Source organism: Montipora foliosa, chromosome 9 (assembly GCF_036669935.1).
Source record: "Montipora foliosa isolate CH-2021 chromosome 9, ASM3666993v2, whole genome shotgun sequence".
NCBI classification, from domain to species: Eukaryota; Metazoa; Cnidaria; class Anthozoa; order Scleractinia; family Acroporidae; genus Montipora; species Montipora foliosa.
Window position 1 is genome coordinate 16025958 of NC_090877.1, and position 14480 is coordinate 16040437.

At 39.4% G+C, this 14480-nt stretch overlaps 1 protein-coding gene across 1 annotated transcript in view; it reads right to left on the reverse strand.

Annotated features, from left to right (window-relative positions):
- LOC137972052 (galactokinase-like) overlaps positions 1–6542 on the reverse strand; it is an 8417-nt gene extending 1875 nt beyond the window's left edge. Inside the window, exons 1-5 of the mRNA XM_068818861.1 lie at positions 6310–6542; positions 3775–4220; positions 2869–3050; positions 2071–2221; positions 476–638 (exon numbers count right to left, since the gene is read on the reverse strand). Coding sequence (XP_068674962.1) covers positions 476–638; positions 2071–2221; positions 2869–3050; positions 3775–4220; positions 6310–6465 — 1098 coding nt within the window. The 5' untranslated portion in view covers positions 6466–6542. The remainder of the gene's footprint in view (positions 1–475; positions 639–2070; positions 2222–2868; positions 3051–3774; positions 4221–6309) is intronic.
- Between the last annotated feature and the right edge of the window lie 7938 nt (positions 6543–14480).

A 14480-nucleotide genomic window follows, 5' to 3' on the forward strand; every position in this document is an offset into this window, starting at 1 on the left:
TTCAGCTGGTTGGTTACGAAAACTGATGACCATAGCTTATACTCTATTTTATAAGAGGTGGTGCGGGTGAGTGGTTCGGGTCCAATTAAGGGCCTGAGAAGCAAAGGTCCTAGATTCAAGGTCCCCTCTCACCACTACAATGTAGCTAGTATTCCTGGCAAATTTATTTGGCTGCACTTTTAAACAGCCAAGTCGTCTGGATTGAACACAACAGTTAAAATTCTTAACTCTTCCCTGTCTACTTGTGTTTTTGGATGGCAAATACATGCAAAAATATCTATAATTCTATTTGCATTTATTTAAATGTGAAGGCTGTAATTTTCTGTGCAATTCTGTATATTTTGGATGGTCACAGCAAATGATTCTCTGCTAAATATTGTATCAATATATGCCTAAAGTGAACGTACAGAAGTAATCACAACACAAGGGTCCAAATAAATTGACTGACAAACTAAGTGTCCACAGGACACCTTACCTGGATATGTTTAATTAGTGCATCCACAGAAGACCGTTTCACTAGAGTCACAGTACACCCGCCAAAGCCTCCACCTGTCATACGTGACCCATAAACACCATCTACTTCCAGAGCGAGTTTAACCAATAAATCAAGCTCTTCACAGCTAACTTCATAATCATCTCTGCATTATAGAAGAGGATGAGAAAATTCATGAAGAGAAACTTTAGATCTTTCACCGTGCAATTGATTGGGGCGTATTATAGTATACTGGCCACATCTGTGAAATAATGAATATAGCTTTCTCCCAATCCACTCAAGACATTAAGCGGGGAAAGAAATGAACAAAAAAGTAGTACTATATCTGAGCTTAGGTACCCTCTAGATAAATCTGATTTTATTTAAAAAAATTATTCCCCTGCCTACATTTGCAGGTCATTGTTGAAGTATTAGTAGAGAGCTGTTCAAGTGTTTAACTACCAGAAGCCTTCAAGGCCAATGTACATTTTAGATTTCTGTCTTATTCAAAGTGAGTCCAGATTAAGAAATTTAATACAAATAAGAGTATTCAGGAAGGGGAGATACCTATAATCTGGGACACAAATGTTTTAACACTGGAGACACTTTTCCCCCTTTCCCCCTCCAATGCTGATTTTTGACAACTCAGGTTTAATCACCAGCCTCTGTATTTAATGCTGGAGGACAAAAGGGTGCGTGTTTTAAAGGCAGACTGTTAATTACCTTCTGTTCAAGTTAAGTTTAAAAAGATCTCTGACTGGCAGTGTAGGTTAACTCGATAGAGGTGTCTACTAACTGGAACCAACTACTCAGTGCTTTTTGTGGGAGAAGAATAACCACAGTAAACAGAGAAAAACTCTTGGTACAGGGTGGAGAACAAGCACAAATTCAGTCCACTTATGGTGTGAACACTGGACCTCACTTGTTGAAAGCAAGTAATCATTTTGCCATGCCTCCTTGTGACGGCTAATACTCAAGTAACATTCTCAGTGGCACATAAATGAAACTTGTTTTGACCATAAGACTGCTCTTTCTCTAACTTTGAAAGAATGACTGATGACCTTGGAAAAAACCTGTTTGCCTGGGCAAATAACTTTGTGCAATAATTGTACACAGCCAAACTTGGGGTGGGGGTGGAGGTCCATGCAACTGAAATTAGCAAATGGAGGGGGTCACACAGTTTCTAAATTTAACTCCCCCAATTCCCATCATCCCCCCAACCCATAAAAAACGCCAGGGGATTTTATTCGTCAATGGGGAAGTCCTAGTGCGTTTGAGGTGTGAATGGGTTAAATCTATTTAAGCATTACGCTTAATAATGTGCACAGTTGGCACAGTGGTGAGAACACTTGCTTTTTCACTTAAGTAATGTGGCCTGTGATTGATTTCCTAACTCAAAGCCATAATTATGTGGGTTGAGATTTTTTTGGTTCTCTCTGCACCACAAGAGTTTTGGCCACGTCTTCTGGTTTTCCCATCACATAAAAAAATCATCACTAAGATTTGTTAGATCCTTTAGTACGATTCCACCTGAGTCTCGTCAGTTAGTAGAATATTTATGCTCAGCCACATAACTCATACAGTTCATTTTGTCATACCTGAGAGAGTTGTGGCTTTCTACCATAAGCTTTCCAAACGTCTTGTAGTCTTCTTTCTCAATTGCTGCAGCTGCCTTGGTAGTTCTTTGGATTTCCCCTACCACATGCCTTGCTCGGCAGAACACAATGTCTTCAAGCTTTCCCTTGTTAGCTGTTAAGTTTCCAAAAAACAAAATTTGATGGCTTAGAACAATGACTTGCTATGGTAAAGGGGAAGGATGACTGGATAACAGTCATGTTCTTCCATAGGCTTCACAACGTTTTAACACAACTGTTACAGTTCGAGCTATCATAAGTTTTTAACATTGGACAAATGGACCAACTCACTGGAAGAGCCATCCCTGGTAAAATAAAAGACTTTAAAGGATCTTAATTAAAGATTTCCATGAAAATCTTTTGAGAATCCTACTGTCCTGGCCAAGATCCACAAAGATTTTTTCAAAAAATCTTCAAAGATCATTACAGATCTTCCAATCTCTTGCCAAGATCCTCAAAACCCTTGGCAAGATCCTTAGAGATCTTTGAAAATCTTTGAAAAGATCCTCAAGGATCCTAAGGAAATCCTTGCCAAGATCTTACAAAGATTATTATTATTATAACTTACAATTTGACCCTTTGTTCAGACTCCCGAGGGACTCTCTTTTTGTGGAATGTTTTTGAAGCCTCAAAAAACTTGCAGCACATGCTATTGGGTCTAAAAACACTGCTGCTTGTTTCTTAAACATTACATCAAGTCTTTTGCTCAAATTTCACCAAAGCCTCTCGAAGGACACAAAGTTCAGTTAACTATCATTCTACCTTCCAATTCTTCCATGGTAACTTCTCTGAGACTAGGCTTTCCTAGTGCTGCAGCTGCTGTCTCACACTGCTTTCTCCTTGTTGGGTATTCACTTCCTGTCAGCTCATGTTTAACATTTGAATTGGTCACCAAGATGACCAACTCAGGGTTTGTCAATGGAACAAGTTTGGCATCCATTGATCTAAAGGAAAACATAACAAAAAAAATTTAACAAAGAGAAAGGGTGTCAGCTTGAGCCACAGAAACATTCATAGTGTATGAACTTATAAAGAAAGCAGAAAGAACCAAAAGTCAGACTTAAATGCCATGATTGTTTAATTGCCAAGCAAAATGTTTTTTTTATACAATAGGAGCAGACCAGAGAACTAACAAACTCAACCAACAGATGACATGAGGTCTGTGACTCAAACTATGTACAAAATGGTGGAAGGCGTTACCGTATACCAGTATGTAATATACTCTCGTTATTGCACAGACCATGTCCCCTTGAGTTATAATGTTGCTCCAAAATAATAGTTATTGGGATCTAACAAATGTTTTTTTGCTATGGCCCTTGAATTACTTGTCAAAGTCTAAATGAACTGAACATTGGACTACGCAAGCTGAAATGAGGAAAAAAAACATTCTCATTCAAAAAACTATACAACACAAAGCTAGACTGCAAGCCCCTAACCTTCAAAGTGAGATTAGTACCACCAATTATACTGCAAAACCTCTATTTTTACAGGCTAATAAAAAGAATTAACATCCTCTACTGGCATTCAAAAACTATGCATCCATTCACCCATTAACTCCTTGGAGTGAGACTTAATAGATTTTACTCTGTCTAATGCCAGACAATTTTACTCATCAACAGGGGTGGTCCAGGGCAGTTCGGGTGTCAATGGATTAACAGAATTCTTCACCTGCAGTCAAGCAGTAAAGCATTGCCTTTCTTGCCCATGACAGAAATGAACTGATCCATAATTCCACATGGCATTTTAGCAAAGTCGTGTTCAGCCTTCTGGCAGGCGAGTGCCTTGACTTTCAAGTCTTTTTCCACTTTTCCTGTTAACTGCTCAAGGAAGGTGTACGAGGCCACTTCAAGTGATGCTGAGCTAGACACACCACCACCCAGAGGAACTGAGGTAGCTATTACTGCATCAAATGCTGGGACTTGTGCAGGAAAATTGGCAATGACTCCCTTAACATAATTTGCCCAAGCTGGTTTTCCAGGGTTCAAGGGATTGTTGGGTGTTGGAACTGGAAATGTTATCATATTTGGTTCATCAACACCTCTAGCACAGGTTACTATTCGACAAACATCACCATCTGATTTTCTCCCGACAATCACTGTCACTAATTCTAAAGCCTGTGGGGAAAAAACAGCAATAATATTGTCAAATTTTATTACTTGTAACCCAACAATACAAGATCATGCTTACAAGTGTAGTCTCCAGCTACTTTTGAGCACAATTATAATGAAAAAACACCATTAAGTCAATTAGGATGCTTTTGCCTCAGGATTCATTAATTAAAAGTTAGCCAGGAGCATGCAAGAGGTCTTAGACATACATGTGAATGTGGCAGGATCAATGATGCATGAAAAAGAAAGCAAGTCAACAAAAAAAATGCAACAGTTTTTTTTGGTACAATAATGTTTGATGTCATATTTCCGCAGTACATATAGTTCAAAAGATCAATCTCAATCATCTCTTAAATGCACCCTTATCATTCACATGCACCCATGAATCACAAAGAAGGTTCTCCCCAGACGTCAAGAGTAGATCCTGACACATACAATGGAGCCAGTAAGAGCCAGTAAGGAAATAGGAGAAACAAGGGAGACACAGAAAAAAAACCTGGTTAAGAATTAAGATGTCTACAAGAGCAGGAAGCAGGAGAGGACTAAGGCAAGCATTTGTCATTTATTACTGCGTATCACCCAACCAAAAACACAGTCTATTAATGCTCTTTGAACTCCATACAACATCCTTTGAAGGCTTTACAAATATTTGTTCTGAAGCTATAAGACATATTAATTCTGGTAAAATGGAAAAACCTTTTCTAGTCCATTAAGTCATAGATCATGAAGAAATGCATGACACTTGTACAAGTGTTTTGGTGTCTACCAAGCTGTTGACATTCTCTCCACAAAGGGGAGCTAAGAAAAAAAGGAAATAGAGGTATGGGAGGCAGGAGAATGAGGTGAGGAAAGAAGGAGGTTTTGAATTAGCGAATTTGGATAACCTAGATTTGGACCCCTGCTGCAAATCTGCTAGCGGATTGTAACTCCTGGTACAAATTCACGAGTGGATTTAGTCCCCCTTCACGGATTAGTTTATTTAACTGTTTATTGAGGCAGAGTTAGATTTTGAATTGGGGAAACTGACCGATAACATAGGACATAAATCTTTGAGAAAAAGACTTAGAATAGTTAATTTCTCGGTAAAGCTTGTTTAAATCATTCACAGCAGCATTTCATAAAGTAGATGCGAATTTGGACTCCTTTCTTACAGAAGCTTTAACCTTTTGGCACCCAAACCGGCTTAAACCGGCCAAACTTGGTATTTTACTCTGTCTAATGCCAGACGATTTTACTCATCAATGGGGTACCCCTGGGAGTCCATGGGTTAAAGATTTAAGAATCAAGCACTAGGAACTCGTTAATTATCATGCTAATTTTTGAATAAGGAAAGCCAGACTTATGCTTCAGTTGAAGTTGTTTAAAGCATGGGCTGGGCCATTTTCAAAAGCTTTGTTTCTTTTATAGATCTTTTCCTTCCATTATTTTGATAATTTGAATGGGTGGCGCTTTCACAAAGGAGGTGCCACTTTTTGAAGTAACCCACTTGGTTAGACAAACTTTTCCAGTCATGGGGGTCCCAAATCTGCTGTGACACTGGCTCCACCCCACAAGAGGTACTACTGCATTTTAACCCATCATGACTACTAATATTATTGATGTGTTGTATAAATTGCATGCATTCATTGTCACAGTTTCAGGAGAATGTACATTTAAGATTATTAACGCACTTTTAGATATTTTGTGAGGGTCACAAGTTTATTACTACAATGTATTTTCACCTCTATGAATCATGATCAATCATATCGTAAAATACCAGATTATTGGCCATCGAGGTGATAAATAAATAATAGGACGAATGATCGTTTGTCTCACGATGTTGTCCATTTATTAGGTTGCACTGTAGACCGCGACGTTTCGACCGCTGTACTCTGCTTTTAACTGCTAGTCCACAGGAGAGGAAGACAAACGATCATTCGTTTTATTAAATTAATCAAACATTTTTCATAAAGTCGCATTGCCTTTTGCACTTAAGTATTTACACAGAAGAAGACTTCCGCTAAGGTCTGGAAAACGTCAGACATGAACTAAACAACATTTCTTCTTTGAGCAGGAAGAATGAACTTCAGCTAACTATGCTCAGATTTTCTCTTACCATTGGAAAAACGAAACCATCATTGTAGTCTGTGTGTTCGCCTATGAGATTCACTCTCCCAGGAGCACAAACCGCGACTGTAGGGCTAAGCTTAAATTGTTCTTCGAAAAAATTCTTAGCCTCTGCTAGCACTTCTTCCACTCCACCGACCGCCATTTTGTCAAAATTAATTCTGAGACCAATGTCTCACTAGCGAACGACCGCCGGAAATACGTCTGCGTTCGCAGGCTAATGTCTCAGATGTCTCACCAAGCATGGCTTTGTGCTTTGGGGAAAACCCGTGACTCTATGTGTCACATGAAGAAAAGTGATCAATAGTCACGCGCAGAGATAAAAAGCTTTTTTAAAACTTGCCTCTCCGGACAGGCAGTCCAGACATAGTGTGCTTTTTTCTTGTATTGCTAAGTATCTTTAAGAGAAATAGAAATTAAGAGAAATAGTTTTCAATTTAGAGATAACCAGACACATTAGAAGGAAATTGATGGTAAATCAGTTCGTAAATTGAATCACGATAAAAAAAATGGAGTTCGAAGTTGTTCTCATAATTTCCTAGTTCTTTTCTGCTTCCACTGTTAGAAGATTATTTTTATGTCTGGTAATAAGTATTTTATATTATTTACTTCATCCTGTAACATTTTCCCCTATTAATAGTCCAGTATAGGACAATTCTTTCTTAGGCTATTTCATCATGTATACCAGTAATTAGTTTGTGATTTATACCTATTCTTAGTTTTACCAGTGAGCAAGACTAAGTGAATTAACATTATTTTCAAGTTCGTTGTTTGCCCTTGTGCATGGTCGGAACAAAGTCTTTAGGCACTGACAGGCGCTATCTGATCTGAACTTTCTCCTCGATTATGTCGTCTATGAGGAGCAGTTAAGAAAATAGACAAAACATGTCTTCTCCTTGTCCTCGGTCATAAATCGATCATAAAACATCACGAGTTATTCGTACCCATTTGAGAAATTATTCATTCTTTCATTATGGTACTGATCAAAACTAGGAATAATTATTTCAAGAAGCACATCTCATGAGGTGCATGTTTATCATTGAGGGGATACTGTTGAGAGAAATTTCATGTCGATCCGAAAAGGTTAAAGTTCTTCCTGTCCCGTGACAAAGCGCCAATATATAAAATCGTGTGACAAAGTCCTGATAATTTATCAATATATAGTTGGTTCCAACATCATCATGGCACTGAAGCGAGTGGAGAGAATTCTTGAAGAAACCAAAAATTATTTCAACGAAAAATTTAACGCTGTTCCTACATTCCCTGGTTACATGCAAGAAACGAAGCGTGTGTTTGGTGACTTGGAGAGTCATCAGACCTTTGGATACTCCACGGTAGGTAGTTTGACGCTAACTTAAAAATGCGTTGCCGTTAAAAACGACTTACATTTGCAAGAGAAACCTAAGCGTAAACAAGAATCGACTCCGTGAGTGAGGAAACTAAGAGGTAGAGACATTCTCCTTGAGTTGTAGAGAAAATTTCCCAGAAACCTGCTAAGTTATTCGAAAGTACAGACAGATTAATTTTAGAATGTATGAAATTTCATATACTGACTGCGGAATGGAATAAACATGAATGAAAGTTAGACGGATCATGGCAGTTCGAAAAGCAACTTTAATCCGCCGTTCAGCGCTGTCCGTTGCAAAAAATCCTGAAAAATCGAGGCTGGAACGGGGCCTTGACCCAGTGCTCTGCCCACCTGGAAGCTTGTGAAGTACGAGTTCGAGTAATATCCCGTAAGAAGTGACCTGAAATGACTTAAGACATATGAAGCTTCATAGCCGTTCAAACCTGGATTTTTCAAGTATGTTTACAATTGGCTTGAGTGATGATCTTTCTAACTTCGATGTCAAGTTCATGGTTAAACAGTCCGAGAAAAAAGAGTTCTCCAAAAAGCGCGCACTGACCTTTGTGACTGTAAAAACTTGTTCCCAGAGTCTTGGAAAACTCCTCTGTCGTTCATATCGTCTTTTGTTCGCGTGCTCTCAGGGGCACCCAACGAGAATATAGCTCAAAACCACTTAAACATGGCATTGCTAAACGTATTTTCGTATTTAAACGGTAGATATAGGCATATTTTTATCCCCTAAAAATTTTTCATCTGTTCGGATTTCCAAGCTGAAAGTCCAGTGATCCGAAAATTATAGGGATCAAAACTTACCTTCTCGAAAATTTCAGCCAAAAAAAGGCTCCCGATAATTCTAGGTGATCTTTAATTTTTAAGGTAAAAAGCCGTTAAAAATGGGCAATTATACCATTTTTCAGATGTTCGAAAATCCTAGGAACGAATCGTAGGAACAAATGTTCCGAAAATTCTAGATTTCAAATCGTCTTCCGAACAGATATTTCCCGAAAATTGACGTTGGGTGCCCCGAGAGTGCTCCAAAAAGGGCGCACTGACCTTTGTGACTCTGAAAACTTGTTTCCAGGTTCTTGGAGAACTCCTCAGTCTCGTTGATATCGTCTTTTTGTTCGCGTGCTCTCAGCCTCTCTCTCATGTTGAGCGCCTGCTTACTGGCTTTCTCTCTCTCTCTCTCTCTCTCTCTCTCTCTCTCTCTCTCTCTCCCTCTTAGCTCGTTTAATTTTTTGCTTGTTTTACTTCACCCTGCGAGCAGAGCCTCCTTCTGTCTTGTTCGTTACTGAGGAGGAGAAAAGGAGGCTCTGACGGAATCGCGTCATTTCTTTGAAGTCGCCGCAGACCCATTCTCGTCACCAGAGCCTCAGATCGACCCAAGAGAAGAGCTCTAGGGTCGAAATTGACGCATGCAGCCAGAGCTTCTGGACTCGTCAATCTTGCTTTCCCTCGTCAAACCGGTTTTTCCAGTGCGAGCATCCGTTTGGTGATAAAACCGATGATTATGTTTGAGAACGCCAAAATCGAGCAAGCAAAAGAAAAGCTCTGCTAGCAGGGTGGTTTACTAAAACGCAGTGTCAATTGCAGTACCTTTGGTCATGGCACATCCCGCAAAGAAAACGCAGGTTCCAGCACTGTGACATTAAGCGTACTCCTTTACATGAAAATTTGAACGTACGGACGGTTGTACAATCAATCAATCAATCAATCAATAAAGCGTTTATTAAAATATATACACCTTGCAGTCTTTCGACTGAATTACGTGCAATAAAATACATTACTGTAATAAATTAATCTATAAGTAAAATAATTAAGTATATTGCTGATATAAAAACGATAAAACTATTAAAAGAGAAAATCCGCCTACACTTGAAAAATTGGAAATACACTAATTCAAAGAAGATGACTAATAATAAAAGACTTCTTGTAACGATCTGTTTTGTAAATTGGAATATCAAATGTTCTATTATTCTTCAATTTTCTGCATTTAGACCTTGGTGGAAGCCGAGTAGCTAATTTATGATCATTGGTATGTGAGATCTCATTAAAAAGCCTTAAAGAAATAAAGTGACTCACGTCTATCATATAAGGAGGCAATGTTGGCTATCTTTAGTGCGTCACGGTACTTATAATCTGGCAAAATAATGCGCATTGCGCGTTTTTGGATACGCTAAAGATCTTTAGACAAATATCGAGGAAGGCTTCGATGAAAAAGCATAGAAGCGTATTCAAGAACTGATCTTATTGCGCTACAATAAAATAACAATCAATCAATCAATCAATTTATTAAAGTCATAGCGTGGGATTGAGGTTGCCCTCAGTATCCGAGCCAGAGGCTCATGTATAAAACGCACGACAAAAGCAGAACTAAAAAATAAAAGTAAGCACAAATAAAATATCAAAATTAAGTAAGACAAGGTCATTGCAACTAAGTCCAGCTCTCTTTAATTCTCTTAACAAATATAAGCGCTTTGCAGCTTTCGCAGTGATATTGTCAATATGATTGTTCCATTTTAAGTCCTGCCGAAAAGTTACTCCTAGAATCTTTGCAGTACTGACTTGCTCAAACTCCAAACCGTCTGAAATTACAGGCGTATAAGATGGAGGCGACCTCTTGAAGCACGTGCGAAGCTCCTTGCATTTACTGGGGTTCAACTGGAGATGGTTTTCACAGGACCATGAACTGATTTCTTCAACGACTTGCTGGAGTGAGCTTGGACATGATAGCGGTACGATCTCAGAAACACATGTATCATCGGCGAACTTCCAAATATGAAACGATTCATCAGATAATAACTGCAGTACGATGACGTCATAATCAAAACCGAAATTCTCGGGCTTACCACAAATTTTTTTTTAACCATGGTGCTCCGCTATCGATCTCGATATGATAACGTTGGGAAAAGCAAAAAATATAGATATAGATATATACATATATATATATATATATACCTCTCATACATCTCAATGTTCGTTCGTACCTCTTTTCAGAACTTTGATTATCAATCAGTCAGAACCATTCCTCCAGTGGAGAATGAACGACCAGTTGTCAGGAGGTTTGTGGAAACGGTCACTTGTTGCAAGGTATATACTATATACTGCTATTCAGTTTTCTTTTTACATTTTATTTGTCGCCGAGTAAACGAAATAGTCAGGTTAATTATTATATTTCTCAGATAGTATGCGCGCTATGATTGGCTAATTTAGTAGGTCGATTTTATTCTACCGGTGAGGCCCACTGAATTTGAAATTTGATAGAACTATTTGTTTTTCGGACTTTGACGCATGTCAATCATTTGTGGTAGTTGACTCAACCACTTCCCCAGCTTAATTTCCCGCGCGCCTTATTTCCCGGTCCCGGTTTTCTCGGTCCGTACTGAAAGTTACTATGTCCAGAAATACACGTCACTAGGTGCTCGGCTTCAACATTTGCTTCAAAATCCGTTCTATTTTGTTGAACAGCGATGTTAAAATCGTTTGCACCCACACCCCCCCCCCCTCCCTTTCAACCGTTTTGAAACATGTTGAATCGAAGTTGAATCGATGTTGATGATGTGTTGAAACCGTTTGCTCACCGATACCCCCAACAGTCAACATCGTTCAACAAAATCGAACAGATGTTGAAGCAAATGTTGAGGTGAAACTGCCACAGATCAGGCGTTCCCGTAACTTACAACATGGACCTCAAACTCCGTTAGTAAGTAAGAGGTATTTCTCTGCAAGTGAGGTACACGCAGTCATAAATACAAATTCATTTGCTTCATTTACAGCCGAGATCAGTAGTGATTTAACGCTGCAGCTGAACGGTCATGACGATGAGGATGTAGCCTGGCTTTGCCTGAAACGGCAGCAACATAACAGAACAAGTTGCAATTGAATGCTGTGGAGCCACTATGTAGTTGTTTTGCCAGGTGGCAAGGAAATATACCAAAATGTAGTACCAAAGTGCAGAGTCCGTGCAAAGCCATCGTTCTTGCTCAGTATAGGGGGTCATGCCACGTTTTTCGTTTGGTGCAATTGTAGCAAAATGCTAAAGACGTTTTTGTTCCAATGGATATCTGCGTGATTCCTGGCCTATGAGTGGATGGTAGGGTTTCAAGTGGACAGAACAGAATTTCACTTGCAATGAAATATGTAGCGATTACTTTGTCATAAGTGAAGTTCTAGATTCGAACTGTAAGTCCACATTCGACATCGCTGCCTGTAAATGAATGCAAATTCGCACGAGGAGGCCGAGCCGGCTATTTCATGTCATAATTCTTTAGAGTTGTACGAAAAAAGCACCAAAGCGAATGAACATACGCTACGTTGTATTTGTTCAAGTAATTATTTGTGAAGACCAGTGAAGACATTTAATTTGTTTTCTTTTTTGGCCAAGGTCCTCGTTTATACAGTTTCTGTTGTAAATGAATGAATTTAAAGTTGTATAATAAATCCTGCTTTTATTTTTACTTGGCTCAAGTTGTGGGCTCGTTTGATTAAAATGCCATGCAACAAGAAAAATACACAGAGAAACCACATACCAAACAACCCAAAAGGTAATATTTTTATGTCACGTTCAGGGGCGGATCCAGGATTTTTCTTAGAAGGGCGTGCACCACTAAGGAATGGCGTTGATGACTGGTGAGGTTTTTTACCCAGAATATCAGTTGTATTAGAAAGCCGCAGGTCATCTCGGGTGGGGTGGGGGGGACCCTCCTGCCAGATATACCCCTGAGTGCTTCAGAGTGCATCCCGAGAGCATGGGCGAAGAATACAAAATTTGCAAGTGAACTGTCGAAATGACGATTTTAGCGTGAGTACACATTAGAGAGATTCAGCTTCGCGTTTACGGAAAACGATGAAGTGTGGGCTTTGAAACTCGTCTGAATTTACCTCATTTCTTTCCCGTTGGCTACAGACATCTAGAAACTTCTCAACAGAGAGAGACAAATAAGAATAAAAGAAAAGACCATCTGTGCTCAGTCATCAGGCCTTTGAATAAAAGCGAGGCTGAGGTCTGCATCAAAACAAGGTCAACCCTAGCCTCACTTTTATTCAAAGGCCTGGTAACGGAGCACAGAACTGTAAAATGGTCCATATAAAGCATATTATGCTTTTAGCAGGGGTCATATTTTTTAGAAATTATGCCAAAATTATGCTACTTTCTGAAAATTATGCTTTCTGTCACTGAAATTATGCTACTTAGATCTTGAGTAATATATAGATCACCAGTACCTTAACTCTATCAATTCTGACTTTAATGAACATTCATATAGTCCACCTTCCAGTCTTACAGTCTTTAGCATTGCAAATACGCATGTGCGCACCTCAAAAAGCCAAATGATTAACAAATGCTATCAAAATCAACCGTTTCTGGGTTCTGAATCCGGGTCAGAAAGTTTTAGCATGCTCTTGTGAATCGTTAAAAGATGAGTTAAGAATAGAGAATACTCGTTCAGAGGCTGCAGACGAGAGCTGCACCAGCAGAACCTTCATAACTGCAGAAGACCAATGGGGTAGGTTATCAGATTGTTGGTCGCTGGAAGTAGATGTACTCGAGGACGACGCCATCTTTGATCTGTGGCCGGAGGGGCCAAGCCGCCGAGCCATAAGCGTGGTGGCTTGAGGAAAGTCATGCACAGGGGAACCTGGTCTACCACCATGGGCCTTAGCACATACCTCAACATTTTCCAAAAACAATACAGAAATAAAACACAAACTGATTTATTCTAGAACTATGATGGGTCTTTTCAGTTTTCAACGCATAAAAGCTCGGATTATGCTAGCAGTGCTAAACTGAAATAAAGGCTTAAAAATAATGCTCGTTTTGCTAAATTATGCTTAAAATTATGCTAGCACAATCTACCAAAGCCTAACGAGTATCCACGTTCTCGCGCGAACATGCCACGCTTTGTGTTTAACAACTGGGGCCAGGGGCCTGTTTCTCAAGTGTCCCAATATTTTTCGCGTGTCAAAGACTCCTCTATAACCACAGTGGAGCCTCTATCTTTCACACTGGGCCTCGGAGTCAACCCTTTCCCGAGTAGAGTTGTTAATGAACGCCTCTGATACGAGTTTCGACGCTAACAGTCCAATCAAAACAGAGCAAACTCTAACACCTTATTTCAAAATGGCCGCCATTTTAGTATTCTTCTGTTTCCTCGCAAATTGGTCCCTTTTGGCCTCGCTTTCAAACGTAAAATTCCAAAGAATTTTAAACCTTGAACGATGCCAAAAGGGCAAATTTGCAATCAAACAAATGAATTCTAAAACGGCGGCCAATTTGGTATAAGGTGTAAGGAAGTACTCTTGTTTTACGTCATAATCCAACAAACATCCATCACGGTGAAATACTCTTTTGGCGTTTCGCCGTGGAAATGACACCCGTTCTAAAAGAAAGGGTTGACTCAAGGAATAAGGGTAGATAGAGGATCCAATTGATGGGCTCCTGCCATACCGTTTTATAAAATAATTAGGATTTTACGCGCACTCATTGGTCAATAGCTGTGTTTAGGTGAGAGTATGCAAACACGGCTGCGACATCACGAATTTTCATTGGTTGTATGCTGTCAGACGCGCCTTTTGATTGGCTGGTAAGAAATATGAGCGTGTATCAAGAAAATCTGTTTCAATCAAGAATTTTCCGTCATTTGTTTCTTCATTTGTGGAATTATCGTTGAGAAATATTTTATAAAAGCAATAGGACTCCCCCTCGTGTTTAGATGAGGCTATGGAAACACGGAAAACGCCCTCTATTACTTAAATAATGATAATGCTTCAAGCTTGCTTCAAGGTTTGAAAGTAGGCAATTAGTTTGACTTTCC